Source organism: Enhydra lutris, unplaced genomic scaffold, assembly GCF_002288905.1.
Source record: "Enhydra lutris kenyoni isolate GAN:26980312 unplaced genomic scaffold, ASM228890v2 scaffoldscaffold1, whole genome shotgun sequence".
NCBI lineage: Eukaryota > Metazoa > Chordata > Mammalia > Carnivora > Mustelidae > Enhydra > Enhydra lutris.
In genome coordinates, this window is record NW_019154085.1 from 72,092,938 (window position 1) to 72,109,191 (window position 16,254).

The 16,254-nt window shown below is 40.3% G+C and overlaps 1 protein-coding gene across 2 annotated transcripts in view; it reads right to left on the minus strand.

Moving 5' to 3' along the window:
• Positions 1–4,571, minus strand: part of LOC111141934 (lunapark, ER junction formation factor) — an 81,703-nt gene extending 77,132 nt beyond the window's left edge. For both annotated transcript variants that reach the window (XM_022494829.1, XM_022494811.1), the window contains exon 1: positions 4,441–4,571. In XM_022494829.1, coding sequence (XP_022350537.1) covers positions 4,441–4,571 — 131 coding nt within the window. The remainder of the gene's footprint in view (positions 1–4,440) is intronic.
• Positions 4,572–16,254: the final 11,683 nt, after the last annotated feature.

The window sequence follows — 16,254 nt, forward strand, 5'->3', positions numbered from 1 at the left end:
GTATAAATCTCTCAGTTGAAACATTAAATAGATCTTAAAACCTTCTTAAGATGCTAAAAATACTCACCAAGAAAGGTGACTAGTTTGGGGGCAATTTATATGAACCACTGAACTTGGTACTTTAAAAGTATATAGTATTTGGGAACTAATTGTATGGTAACTATCACAGTGTTTTATACATAACTGACCCACACATTTTGGGTTGTAACAGTTATATGCCTCCGAGTTAAGTTTATACATATTAAAAATTGGAATTTTTAATATGTAAAGGTAATAACAGGGGTGCCTGGCTGGTTCAGTCGATAGAGCATGGGACTCTTGATCTTGGGGTCATGGGTTCAAGCCCCATGTTGGGGGTACAGTTCACTAAAAAATAAATAAATAAATAATTTTTTAAAACAACATTTAAAAAAAGTAATGACAACAGTAAAGATACCAGTTAAATATTTGATAAATACTTTATCTCTGGTATGCCCTAAAACAAATGCTTTACACGAATTTTATTATTTAGATACTATTATCATCCCATTTTATAAATGTCAGAAACCGAGGCTAGGGAAGTGAAGAAATTTGCTTCCAAAAATATTAAGTAGCATAGCCAGACACAGGGTTTTAGTTGTGGCTTTTTATGAAGCAAATAGTTATTCTCAATAACACAAAATCAAAATTAAAGTTTGCTTTGTATAAATTAGATTGGAATATTTATATATCAAATACATGAAAGCACCTCTGACATTCTCAAATCGCTGGTAAACAGAGCTACTGAAGTGGAAAGTAAGTTATAAACACAAGAGACAGTGCTGGTACAGTGTATCATGTGGCCCAACTCCTCATTTGATTAAATCTGAATGCTTAAATCTGCATGGAAGAGAAGCTAAATGATTTGCCAAATCATTTTGGCAGCTAGCACCAGCAAGGGGCAAAATTGGTACTGAAAGTCTGCAAGTACTGCCTTTACTTGTTTACTGCACATCACTTTTTAAGTGTAATATGAAATATATGCATAATATTTCAATTAATACCAACCTTGACATCAATTATTTGCTTGGAGAATTGTTTTGATGTTAATGACTCAAACTATGGCTTAGCCTTTAAGATCCCTGAAGCAGAGTATTATGCTTTAAAATTTGTCCTCTAAAACAACATTAGGGTAAATAGTCATTAAATGCCTATCCATGCTTTCAGGATCATAATCAAAGAATGAGTTAACCCTCATTGTTCCAGCAATTTTCCTAAAATTCCAAATTCCAGTATTTATTAAAGAAGCTGATTTGCTATAATACTCATGTAATGGTAGTACTTTCCAACAGATATGAAACATAACACTCAGTCTTTCTATATAGCTTTAATTTCATACCTCTTCTATTTTCAAACACTTTTTCCCTCCTTGCCACACAAACATCTCACCTCCAATTCCTGTGGCCCATTACTTACTATGAAACCTTGGGCAAATAAGTTACTTAACCTCTCAGTTACTCTGTATCTTCAGGAAAAGAGGGATAGTTAAGGACCCTCTTAAATGTTGAAAGGCTGAAATGATGACATAACGCATTTGAAAGTATTTACAGCAGTACCCAACATATAACTAATTTCTCAAAACAAACTGTTTTTACTGCTGTGGTCACTGCCGTTTCCTAGTCCGTCTCTTCCAACACATGCAAGATATATGCGAAGCAAATAACTAGCATTTCCTTCTGAAGCATAAATCAATGTTTGCCCTTGAGTGGACAGACTGCTCAGTCTCAAGTGGCTTATCCCCAAGAACTCTCCCATGAATATGTAGTCTCTTTCCACTCTGATATCACAATGGCATCTGACATGACCTTAAGAGCTGGATACATCTAATGTGTTTTTCAATAAATAATAATGCCCACTATATGATTTCAATGTGTCCTATTAACTGATATTCACACTCAGGTTTGGGTGTCAGAATTTAAAATCTTGGGTCATGTTGTTCTTAAATTTTCAGCTCACTTCAAGTCATATTAAAATAATGGAGGGGCACCTGGGTGCCACAGTTGGTTGAGCGTCTGACTCTTGGTTTGGCTAGGGTTGTGATCTCAAGGTCATGAGATCAAGCCCTGTGTGGGGCTCTGTGCTCAGTGCAGAGTCTGCTTAAGATTCTCTCTCCCTCTGCTCCTCACCTCCCCCCGCCACACCCCACTCTCTCTCTAAAATAAATTAAGTCTTTAAAAAAAATAAAATAATGGAGTAAAAAAGGTCTGGATCAAAATATGGCTCAGATGGATACTAACAATGTGATCTTGGGTAAATTAAACTCTCTAACCTCAGTTTCTACATTTACATAGTGGCGAAAATATCTACACTTCACAGAACTGTTGTGTGAATAAAATGATATTAAATATCACTTGGCACAGTGTCCAACAAGTAGTGAGCACATAATCAATTTTAGCCATTATCATCATTATTATCAGGAAGCACATGTAGTACAGACAATACTCCTCACAGAGAACCTTTCTAACTTCTTATAAAGTACCTATTTTGGGGGCGCCTGGGTGGCTCAGTCATTAAGTGTCTGCCTTCAGCTCAGGTCATGATCCCAGAGTCCTGGGATGGAGCCCAGGTCAGGCTCCCTGTTCAGCAGGAAGCCTGCTTCTCCCTCCCTCACTCCCCCTGCCTGTGTTCCCTCTCTCTCTGTCAAATAAATAAATAATATCTTTTTTAAAAAAAGTACCTACTTTCATAATTTTAAAATTGGAAAAATTACAGTTTGTATTTTAACTGAAATTGTATGCATGTGCACTAGTATTAAAAAAAAAAAAACAATATACTCTTCCATTAAAACAGCAAAGAAAGTTAACTTTTATGTTTATCAAGTTCCAAACCTAAGTGCAAAGTACTCAGTCACCATCAACAGTGCCTCTCTATTGTACTATTTAAGATTAAAAGTGATTTGTTCTAGAACTCTTTCAATTATTCTAACTGAAAAGGCAATTCTGAAATATCCTAAATCACCATATTTATTGATCAAAAATAAAATTACTGAAAAGAAGTACAACTCTAAAAGCTCTTATTATATGCAGATTAATTCTGGTCTTCATGGTAAGCTGATGTCCATTCTGAACTAACCACTACCAAAAATGCCTATTTAAGTAGAAAGAGCTCTATATTAAATCATGTCTGGTTGATAGCCATATAACTTCTTAGATTCTCTATCAAGTTAAAAATATATAAACACCGTAAATTTATTAACAGCGGTGAGCTAATCTTAACAGGTGACAGAGAAACTTAACATTCTAATTTTAAATGCACCACTCTTATTTTTAAAAACGTGTTCAAAATCAACTTCCTCCTGAAATGGAACTATGGGGGCTGCTGAGAACAAGAGATTATCGCTCCCTACCATTCCCTGCCAGTTTGAACAAATGCCTGAAGCCAAGCTTACTCACATGCACACACACTGCTGTGAACAGGGGTCAATTATATTCATGGTGACACCCAGGCCAAAGAGATAGGAGAAAACAATTGACATAAACCAGACGCCAACTGGGAAAAGCGGAACGTGGAAAACTCCGTGAGTCACGGGTTTTACTACCATGAGGGCACCATCAGCAAAACTGAGTTCACTAATACCAACTCTCTCAATCGTCATAACAATATTAAAGAATTAAACTATTCTTTAAAGATTTTTATTTTTAAGTAATCTCTACACCCAATGCGGCCCGAACTCACAACCCCGACCCCCCAGCCCCCCATCAAGAGTCCCATACTCCACCAACCGAGCCAGCCATCAATTAAACTACTGATGTAGTTCAGATCTGCTGTTCTCCTCGGGAAGTGCCTGTGACACCTACGCAACCTCGCCCTTTCCTCCACCCCTTACACCGCCCACCTTCCCTCAAATAAGGACAACGGCAGCAGACAGGCTTCTCTAAGCACCACGTAATCCACGCCCACATGCCTGGGCCGAGCAGCATGACACTGACAGTTTTCCGTCTCTCCCGATCGGTCCAATTCGTGGCGCCTCCGCACAACTCAGACAAAAAGAGATGGACAAAATACTCCAAGCGACAGCTTAGCGTTGAACCTTCTGACCCTTCGTCTCGACATAGGTGGGGCCAAAAAGCCGATGCTCAGCTCAACCTATTCACCCCCCGGACTCTCTGAGAACAAGGCTGGGAAACTACCTCCCCTTTAAGGGAGGTGGGGACGGGTGGTGGCCAAAAGGGTTCTCTATTACTCCACAGTCACCCCTGGCACTTTGCTGGGAAATCAAGGAGAGCAGGAGGCGACGTTGGTCAGCGCGCAGCCCGGCGGGAGTCGGACTAGCAGCCGCCGCAGAGCTCTCAGGCCACTCGGAATGGGGCGGGGGCGCCCGGGAGAGGTAAGGAGGGAAACTGGAGCTATCTCCCAGAGAAGAGCTCAGGGCGCTTCCCCCCTGCCGAGCCCTCCCAACTGCCCTCATTTTGAACGTTTTACCTGCAAGAAGCGGGCAAAGCCCGGCGCTTGCGTCCACGTCTGCCAGCTTCGGCGGCCACGGCGCAGCCTGCCTCCGGAGCAGGCAGCAGCCGCCACCGACAGAGCGATGGGCCTGGCCAACGCCTTCCCATCAAACCCCGCGCTCCCGCCGCGGGCCAATCGGCGCCACGGCCGGCGCGCGCCGCTCCCCGGTCACGTGACTGTGACCAGGGAGGGCAGTTGGGGCTGGCCAGTCGGGCGGTTGGCCGGAGGGCGCTGGTCTTTCTGGCTTCCGCGGCTAAGTGGGGTGCTCATCGTCGCGTCTCGGGGGTGTACTGCCATTTATTTTGAGTCTTACCACTACTGTTACTTCTTTTCCTCTGCCTCCTCTTATTCTTTGCAAGCCTGTTCTCCCAACTCTCACTGGAGAAAGACAACCCCAAAACTGATCCTGACGGTCCTAGATCGCGGGGAGAGAGACGAGTGGGGTTGAGGGTGGAGATGGGTGCGTCTGGCAAGGACTCCTCCTTAAAGGATCCCACGATCCGCTGTCATGCAGCCGGCCGCAGAGCAAGTTAATACTACCACACAGCTTAGAAGAGGCCAGTTCCCAAACAAAACGATGGAGAAAATTCAGCCTAGACTCCAGAAGTGCTTGAGGATTTAATCACTCGTGGACGTCAAAAAGGGTCATTTGATGACAGGACGCTTACCTCACCCGTGTGTGGTAAGCTTCAAATGCCAGTTGATGATGATTTCAAACCCTTGGATAACATAAGCCGAGTTTTCTATCCTAAAACTCTGAACTCAAGAATACGTCCTTCACAGGTCGTGATGCGTGGGCCCACGAACAAACCACACAGGCTGCATGCACTCCAGATTTGAAACATTGGCTAGAGAGCGTTCGATTTCCTAGTCACCTGGAAGTGGAAAGTCTAAATAACAAAAGATCTTGAACCACACAAGGTAAACAGTGAAGAAGGATTGAAAAGCAAGCAAAAGCTTTGGTCATAGGTTACCTCTGGGACATGTTTTAACCCTTTGTGTCAACGTTTTTCATGGGGGTTTTTCTATTTTGTTTATTTACCTACATGTTTTTAAATTTTCCATTGTTTTTGAAGAGTGGCATTGTTTTAATGTGCTACATGTAAACTTTGACAAAGCAACCAGGTAAGGTAAAGTAAGAAATTGAGCATAGGATCTAATTGGTAAGAATAATATATTATACTGGAAGCTACCAGATAATTCACTGTGGAGTTGTTTGTCCTCACTGTTAAATCTTTAGTTACAGCTTTGTAAGCTTGAAAGGATGAAGGGAAGGCTGGACCAAAGTTTACTTCTTGTGCACTCTGGGTCAGGTATTTTACAAATCTAGAAGAAAATAGGAAAACATTTCATCTATTTTGATATGAAAATTTAACCATTTCATTTTTCATCCTTTGCTATTTCAAAGCATATTTTTAAAAGGCCTGTGCAGTTAATGCAAGTATATCTCCTCACTTCAGGAGTATCCTTTCCTAAGAGAACAGGGAAGAAATATTTTCTACTTGCTAGTGATTTGTTCTCTAGTTTTAACTGAGCCATCAAGGTCTGTTGTAAAGGGGGAAAGAAACAGAGTGGGGGAAACAAAGAAGAACTAGCCAGGTGCCAGATATCCCAAAAACCTAATCCTGAGACAAAATTCCTAGGTAATTGCTCCGGAAGAGGAGAGACTAGTCCTGGGAAGGGGAGGGTGAGATGTATTGAATCAGCACTTTTAATCAAACAACTTTTTAGGTATCATTTTTCAGATGGGGAAATTGAATAGAAATATGTATATTGTCGAAAGTAACACTATACGTCTGCCTCCTTTATATTAAGCAGTTTGTCAGGCAGTGAAGGAAGACCAAATATTTATTGAGGACAAAATCCTGTGTTAAGTGTAAGGATGCAGAGATAAATAGTAGAGCTGCCCTAAAGCAGCTAACACTAGCGAGAGAAACCTTCAAGAAAACAAACCAAAAAATACAGGGTAAATAAGTACTATGATAGAGGCAAATGTTCAAGAGAGTGAAAAATGAGAAAGCAGCAGCAGCCAGAGGGGATATGGGAAAACCAATGAAGGTGGTGCTTCAGCTGAGTCCAGATATTAAAGAATTATTCCCTACTAATCCTAAAACTGTCCTGGGGTAGATTCTAAGAAAGTGAAATCAGGAAAACACCAGAGGGGGCACCCAGGTGGCTCAGTCATTAGGCGTCTGCCTTGGATTCAGATCGTGGTCCCAGGGTTCTGGGATCTAGCCCTGCATCAGGTTCCCTGCTCAGCGGGAAGCCTGTTTCTCTCTCTCCCATTCCCCCTGCTTGTGTTCCCTCTCTTGCTGTGTCTCTGTCTGTTAAATAATAAATAAAATATTAAAAAAAAAAAAAGGAAAACACCAGAGAAGATGAGAAAGGAAACAAACTACTCTAGTTAAAGGAATGCTGAAAGTTCTAATTCAACAAATAAGTAAACCACACTTATTTAAAGGAATAAATGAAAATTGCAAGACATAGGTTCTATGAGAGCTTATAAGAGGGTCATTCATTGAACTGGTCAGAAACATTAGGGAAAAATTCCTTGAAGTCATACTGGATTGGAGATCTGAAGGATGAGATACTGAAAAAAGAAGAAAAGGAAACAGAGAACATCATGCCTAAAAGACCTTTCGTCAGGGAAGAACACTGCAAGCCTGAGAGACTGAAAGCCCAATGCTGCTAGCACAGAGAATCACAGACAGTGTTACAGTATGAAGCTAGATACCAGACCTTGCCGACCATACTGAGACAGTTCATCTTTTTCTTGAGAAACAGAGAAGGGAATTAACCTGAACAGATTTGTGTTTTGAAAAGCTCATTCCAACTGCAATGGGGAATGTGAACAGGGCCAATTAGGGTCTATGGGTGGTAGTTAGTGTTGGTGGTATTTCAAATGGATTGGGGTGGGAACAAGGAGATAAAGACAAGTGGAGAAAATGGAACAATTTAGGAAGTAAAATAGTAGATTTGAAGATGGAATTAAATATCGTGGGTGATGTGGAAATATTGGGGTTATGAGCAAATGGTCAAGAAAGAATTCTTGAGGGGCTCCTGGGTGGCTCAGTTCTTAAAGTGTCTGCCTTCAGCTCAGGTTGTGATCCCAGGGTCCTGGGATTGAGCCCTGCTTCGGGCTCCGTGCTTGGCAGGAAGCCTGTTCACCCTCTCCCAGTCCCCCTGCTTGTGTTCTTGCTGTGTCTCTATCAAATAAAATCTTTTTTATAAAAAAAGAATTATTGAGACATCTTCGGTACAAAAAGGTGGTTTTATTAAAACACAGGGACAGAACCCATGGTCAGAAAGAGCTGGTGGGAGGTCATGAGGGGTAGCTGGTTACAAACTTTCAAGTTGGGAGGGAGTTAGGGACAGTACAAGCCGTCAAGGTATTTTGGAAATAAGGTTTCCAGGACCCTGAGGGGGCTAGCTATTGTTAGGAAAGGGTCATTTATTACTGTTATAACTCAGTCATGAGAACCTTCAGATGAGTATCAGTGGGGCCTTATGCTTGGAGTATGATTGCTAATATATATGTTGAGGGGTAGAGATAAAGGAAGTTTCCAAAGCAATCTCTGTATGTTAAAAGTATATATACTCATAGGATCCTGGGGGGTCAGGCTAAGATTGCCTTTTGCCCTTAGCAAAGTGTCAACATCAAGGAAGGTGAGCTCTTAGAGGAAGGTTACTCTGCCTGTTTCAAGGACTTGTCAATGGGATGTAAATAGTACAGAAATTTAATTCTTCTGCTTTTGTTACCCACATCAGTGAGGTGGACTGGGGATTATATTTTTTTATTTTAAATTTTTTTTATTATGCTATGTTAGTCATCATACAGTATGTCATTGGTTTTTTATGTACTTTCCCCAGATTCATTGTTTACATATAATACCCAGTGCTCCATGCAATACGTGCCCTCCTTAATACCCATACCCAGGCCAACCCATCCCCCCATCCCCTCCCCTCTAAAACCCTCAGTTTAGTTTCTCAGAGTCCACAGTCTTTTCTGGTTTCATTTCCCCCTCTGATTTCCCCCCTTTCACTTTTCCCTACCATTCTCTGAATGTCCTCCATGCTATTCCTTATGTTCCACAAGTAAGTGAAACCATATAATAATTGACTTTCTCTGCTTGACTTATTTCACTCAGCATAATCTCCTCCAGTCCCATCCATGTTGATACAAAAGTTGGATACATCCTTTCTGATGGCTGGTCCATTGTGTATATGGACCACTTCTTCTTTATCCATTTGTCTGTTGAAGGGCATCTAGGCTCTTTCCACAGTATGGCTATTGTGGATATTGCTGCTATGAACATTGGGGTACAGATGGCCCTTCTTTTCACTACATCTGTATCTTTGGGGTAAATACCCAGTAGAGCAATTGCTGGGTCATAGGGTAGCTCTGTTTTTAATTTTTTAAGGAAACTCCACACTGTTTTCTAAAGTGGCTGCACCAACTTACATTTCCACCAATGGTATAAGAGGGTTCCCCTTTGTTAATTTTAGCCATTCTAACTGGTATCAGATGGTATCTCAGTGTGGTTTTAATTTGAATTTCCCTGATGTCTACAGCCATACCACACTGAATGCACCTAATCTCATCTGATGTCAGGACCTAAGCAGGGTTGAGCCTGGTTAGTACTCAGATGGACTGGGGATTAAAGGAGAGGAGGGAGTCTGAGATGATGGGATTTCTGCTAGGCGTGGTGGGTTGATAATAATGCTATCACTGAAATATGGGAAACACTGGAAGAGAGCTGGGTTTGAGAGAAGATGGTGATTTCATTTTGAATTGTTGAGTTTAAGATGTTTTTGTGACTTCAAGGAGAGAGATGACATGTAAATAGATCTATTGTCCAGCACTGAGAAGTCTGAGCTAGAGGAAAAATATATATATTTTACAGTTTGGAATCTTTCCTTTTCAACAAGGTACTTATTTTTTCAAAATGTAAAAAAAAATAAAAACTATTTATTATAAATAAACATTTTGTTTGTAAATACACTATGGAAAACAAAATAAAAGGTAGAAGTCTTTAAAGCTGTTTCCCAGAATTCTCTGTGAATCACCTGGGCCTTGGTTTAAAAAACAAATTCTCAGGCCCCTTCCCTGGAGATTCTAATTCTACATGTTTGGTATGGAGCCCAGAAATTTGGATTTTTAACAAGTGTCTCTGGTGACTCTTCTTATCAGGAAGTTTCTCTGGCCAATGGTAGTCAGTGCCAGAGGCCACCTACATAAGAGTTATAACGGCACTTAATAAAATAAAGTGGGCACTCTTGGGGCACCTGGGTGACTCAGTCAGTTAAGCATCTGCCTTCGGCTCAGGTCATGATCCCAGGGTCCTAGGATCAAGCCCCGCATCAGGCTCCCTCTCACTCTCCCCCTGCTTGTGTTCCCTCTCTCTATATATGTCTTCCTGTCAAATAAATAAATAAAATCTAAAATAATAATAAATAAAATTAAATTTAAAAAGACTCTTGGGCCTGAGGTAGAAGGGATGAGAGGAATGGAAAGAGGGAGATTAAACTACAGTACCATGTGGTCTAAGATCTCACCCACTGTCTCTGACAGAGGTGTCCTAGGCTCTGCACCAGGCAGTTCTGAGAGAAGCTGGATTCTTCACTGGGTGATGCATATGCAGACAGCAGGCAGCCCTTGCAGGCTGCTGTGATAAAGGCTTTCCTACTCTTAGCCCAGGCTTCCTGCCATGGCCGTGTCTACCAAAATGGCACTCCACTAACTCTGATGCTGTCTCTCTCTCTCTTTATTTATTTATTTTTTTTATATTTTAGAGGCACCTGGAAGGCTCAATCTATTAAGCGTCTGGCTTCGGCTCAAGTCATGATCCCTGGGTCCTGGGATGGAGATGGAACCCCCCCACATCAGGCTCCCTGTCAGCAGAGTCTTCTTGTCCCTCTCCCTCTGCCCCTCACCCCCACTCAGGCCTTCTCTCTTTCTCTCAAATAAATGAAATCTATTTATTCATAATAATTTATAGTTATTATTTATTTAAGAGAGAGCAAGTCGGGGTAAGGGCAGAGGGAGAGAGAGAATCTCAAACAGACTATGAGCTGAGCAGGGGGCCCGATGCAAGTCTCCATCTCACGACCCAGAGATCATGACCTGAGTCAAAATCAAAAGTCAGATGCTCAACCAACTAGGCCACCCAGGTGCCACACTGCTCTCTTTCTCCACCACTCCCACCAAGCCTCATCCTTCCCTGTCTTGCCCCATCCCAACCTTCTTCAGAGTTACAATGCATATATTCCTCCCAATTCAGGGGTTTTTTAAGCTAATCTGGACAGAACTAGAAGGAAAATAGGGTCAAATGCTATGTTTCACTCTTGTCAAAGCTTTTTTTATCCTTGAGAACCTACTTCAGAAGTGTTTCTGTTTTTAAAGACAATTTAAATTGTTTGTACTCTCTGTAGTCTTGCTATAACAACTCTAAGTCTCTATGAGGCTCTGTAGATGCTTCTAACCAGAAGAATCAGGAAGTGTGGGGAAGAAAGAAGATTGGATATTTTTTGTGATGGAAATTTGGCAATCAAGGAAAAGTTCATAAAAAAGAAGTGTACTACTTGAAAACTATAACCCAAACACTCACGTGACCTCGTAGGGTCAAAAAGCAAAACACTGCCGATACCCCATAAGGGCCCAGTGTACCTCTTCCCTTATAACCCCCAAATGCCCAGAGATAACCACTCACATGATTATTAGCATATTTACTTTCTGCTTTTCTTCACATTCTTTCTTCCTAATTACTCATTCTTTTTTTTTTAAGATTTTTATTTATTTATTTGACAGAGAGAGAGAGAGAGATCACAAGTAGGCAGAGAGGCAGGCAGAGGGCAGAGGGGGGAAGCAGGCTCCCCGCTGAGCAGAGAGCCCGATTCGGGGCCTGATCACAGGATCCTGAGATCACCTGAGCTAAAGGCAGAGGCTTAACCCACTGAGCCACCCAGGTGCCCCCCTAATTACTCATTCTTAAAAATATAGCTTATGCTTGTTTTTGAACTCCTGTGTAAATAGAATCAAAGAGTATTTCTCATGTCTTGAATTGTTTTGGTCAAGGTTATGTCTTTAAGTTTCACCCATGTACATGTATCTATTAGTTCATTCATTTTTGTTGCTGTAGGTTACTATATTACATGGAAATATCATAATTTACTCATCTATTCTACTCTTGATGGGTTTAGGCTATTTCCACCTTTGGGCTATTATGAACAATGCTGGGGTGTGTGTGTGTGTGTGTGTGTGTGTGTGTGTGTGTGTGTGTTTATCCTGGAACATAAAAACACAGATTTCTATAGAATCTTTACCTTGGTATGGAATTCCTGATTCATAGGGCAGCTTTTCAAGGCTATGCTAAATAAATTTTACCAGTTTATATAACCAACAGTGACATTAAAACATTTCTTTTGCTCCCTCTCCTCAACACTTGAATTGTCCAACATTTTAATTTTTGCTAATCGAATGGATGTGTAATACCTACTTATTGTGCTACTGGTTTGCATTTCTCTTACTTTAATGAAGAATAACTTCTTTTTATATAAGCACTGCCCATTTCTCAGGTGTTTTCCCATTTTTATATTGGGTTATTTGTCTTATTGATTTCTAGTAATTGATTACATAATATGGAAATAAGTCTTTGGTTGATTACATGTGTTACAAATTTTTTTTTCCATTCTGACTTACCTTTTCACTCTCTTAATAATGTCTTTTGATGAAAAATTCTTAGTGGAATCAGATTTATCACTCTTTTCCTTTATGAGCAGTGGTGCCTGTATCCTGTTTAAGAGATCTTTTCCTACTCTAAGGTCATTAAGATAGTCTCTTCTGTTATCTTCTAAAATTGTATTGTTTTGCTTTTCAAATTTAGTTCTAAGCAGGCCTGCAGTTAACTTTTTTATTAATGGTGAAAGGGCAGCACCTTTTGTCTCCCTTTCCCTACCCACAACCTCAATGTGGAAAATTAAACCAGCACCACTTACTGACAGGTGGTCCTCTGTACCTTCCCCTGCAGTGCTATCTTGGTTATAAACCAAGTAAGTAATCATATATGTGTGGATTTGTTTCTGACCTTGATATTCTGTTCCATGAGGTATATTTTCCTTTTTATATATTCCTGGATTTGGTGTGCTAATATTTTGTTTAAGATCTGGGAGACTCTCATATTTTGTCTAAGGACTGAAGAAAGAGGAAAAACTGAAGATAAAGACAGAGTAAAAGAATTGTTGCTGTGAGGAACATGACAAGGATGCCCATTCTCACCACTCTTGTTCAACATAGTATTAGAAGTCCTAGCAACAGCAATCAGACAACAAAGAGAAATAAAAGGTATACAAATTGGCAATGAAGAAGTCAAACTCTCTCTCTCTTCGCAGATGACATGATTCTTTATATGGAAAACCCAAAAGACTCCACCCCCAAACTACTAGAACTCATACAGCAATTCAGTAACGTGTCAGGATACAAAGTCAATGTACAGAAATCAATGGCTTTCTTATACACTAATAATGAAAATACAGAAAGAGAAATTAGAGAATTGATTCCATTTACTATAGCACCAAGAACTATAAGATACCTGGGAATAAACCTAACCAAAGAGGTAAAGGATCTGTACTCAAGGAACTACAGAACACTCATAAAAGAAATTGAAGAAGACACAAAAAGATGGAAGACCATTCCATGCTCTTGGATCGGAAGAATAAACATTGTTAAAATGTCTATACTGCCTAGAGCAATCTATATTTTTAATGCCATTCCAATCAAAATTCCACCAGTATTCTTCAAAGACCTGGAGCAAATAATCCAAAAATTTGTATGGAACCAGAAGAGACCCCGAGTCGCTAAGGAAATGTTGAAAAACAAAAATAAAACTGGGGGCATCACGTTACCTGATTTCAAGCTTTACTACAAAGCTGTGATCACCAAGACAGCATGGTACTGGCATAAAAACAGACACATAGACCAGTGGAACAGAGTAGAGAGCCCAGATATGGACCCTCAACTCTATGGTCTGTTAATCTTCGACAAAACAGGAAAAAATATACAGTGGAAAAAAGACAGTCTCTTCAATAAATGATGCTGGGAAAACTGGGCAGCTATATGTAGAAGAATGAAACTCGACCATTCTCTTACACCGTACACAAAGATAAACTCAAAATGGATAAAAGACCTCAACGTGAGACAGGAATCCATCAGAATCGTAGAGGAGAACATAGGCAGTAATCTCTTCGATATCAGCCACAGCAACTTCTTTCAAGATATGTCTCCAAAGGCAAAGGAAACAAAAGCCAAAATAAACTTTTGGGACTTCATCAAAATCAAAAGCTTCTGCACAGCAAAGGAAACAGTCAAGAAAACAAAGAGGCAACCCACGGAATGGGAGAAGATATTTGCAAATGACAGTACAGACAAAAGATTGATATCCAGGATCTATAAAGAACTCCTCAAACTCAACACACACAAAACAGATAATCATATCAAAAAATGGGCAGAAGATATGAACAGACACTTCTCCAATGAAGACACACAAATGGCTATCAGACACATGAAAAAATGTTCATCATCACTAGCCATCAGGGAGATTCAAATTAAAACCACAGTGAGATACCACCTTACACCAGTTAGAATGGCCAAAATTAGCAAGACAGGAAACAACATGTGTTGGAGAGGATGTGGAGAAAGGGGAACCCTCTTACACTGTTGGTGGGAATGCAAGTTGGTGCAACCACTTTGGAAAACAGTGTGGAGATTCCTCAAGAAATGAAAAATAGAGCTTCCCTATGACCCTGCAATTGCACTACTGGGTACTTACCCCAAAGATACAGATGTAGTGAAAAGAAGGGCCATCTGTACCCCAATGTTCATAGCAGCAATGGCCACGGTCGCCAAACTGTGGAAAGAACCAAGATGCCCTTCAATGGACGAATGGATAAGGAAGATGTGGTCCATATACACTATGGAGTATTATGCCTCCATCAGAAAGGATGAATACCCAACTTTTGTAGCAACATGGACGGGACTGGAAGAGATCATGCTGTGTGAAATAAGTCAAGCAGAGAGAGTCAATTATCATATGGTTTCACTTATTTGTGGAGCATAACAAATAACATGGAGGACAAGGGGAGATGGAGAGGAGAAGGAAGTTGAGGGAAATTGGAAGGGGAGGTGAACCATGAGAGACTATGGACTCTGAAAAACAATCTGAGGGTTTTGAAGGGAGGTTGGGGGAACCAGGTGGTGGGTATTAGAGAGGGCACGGATTGCATGGAGCACTGGGTGTGGTGCAAAAACAATGAATACTGTTACGCTGAAAAGAAATAAAAATTTAAAAAAAAAAGAATTGTTGCTGTGAGACACAAACCAATAGATGAGAAAGAATGAGATTGATCTGTAATTTTTCATTCTGGTAATGTCTTTCTTTGGGTTTGACCATAAAAGTTACACTAATTAGCCTCATAAAATGAATTGGGGATATATTATTTCCCTTCAAATGTCATTTTTATTAATTTATTCTTTTTATCTTTGGAATCAGATAATCAAGAACCCCCCCAATCTCATTTAGATTTTTATAAAACTTTCTTTAGTTGTGTGTATTAATTTCAGGAGCAATAATATCCTTCCACATGAGCCTTTCCTTCCTGGAATATTGCATAACTCTATATTTGTTCAGGTGTCTTTATACATTCTCCAAAAAAATTGTCATTTTCATCATAGAGGTCTCATACTTTATAGTAGGCAGAATTCCAGATATCCCTGCAAGATTACCATCCCCTGGTTAGTCAGTAAAACACTAATCCAGGTACTGCTGTAAAAGACATTTATGGATATAATTAAAGTTATAAATTATCCTGAATAGTGGCGCCTGGCTGCCTCAGTTGGTAGAGCATCTGACTCTTGATCTCTGAGTCTTAAGTTCAAGCCCCACATTGGGTGTAGAGATTACTTAAAAAAAATTATCCTGAATAATCTAGGTGGGCCCAATTTAACCACTTGAGCCCTTGGAAAGAGAAATTTCTCGAGCTGGAGTCAGTGAGTTTTGGCAGATGAGGAAAGCTAAGTCCAAAGATGAGGTAGAAGAGGAGGTCAGAGATTCAGAGCATAAGAAAGACTTGACCCATTGTGGTTAACTTTGCAAATGGAGGAAAAGGAGCACAAACCAAGGAATGTAGGCAGGTTCTAGCATCTGAGAATGTCTCCTGGCTGACAGCTGGCAAGCAAACTGAAACTCAGTCATACAACTGCATGGAAGTGAATTCTGTCAACAACCTAAATGAACCTAGAAACAAATTCTCCCTTGAGTCTCCAGAAAGGTACACAACTTGCTGATACCTTGATTTCAACCTGGTAAAATGCAAAGCAGAGAGCCAGCTGAGTCACTAGATTTCTGACTTACAGAACTGTGAGAGAATAAATGAATGTTTAGATTCTAGAGTTGTGTTAATGTTTTATGGCATCAAAAGAAAGCTAATTCATACCTTTCTTTTTAAAAGTTTTTATTATTATGTTCAATTAGCATTTGGAGACATGTCTTGAAAGAAACAAGAGAATCAAGCAAAAATGGACTTCTGGGACTTCATCAGGATAAAAAGCTTTTGCACAGCAAAGGAAACAGTCAACAAAACTAAAAGGCAACCCACAGGATGGGAGAAGATATTTGCAAATGACAGTACAGATAAAGGGCTGGGATCCAAGATCTGTAAAGAACTTCTCAAACTCAATGCCCAAAAAACAAATAATCCAGTCAATAAATGGGCAGAAGACATGAACAGACAGACATT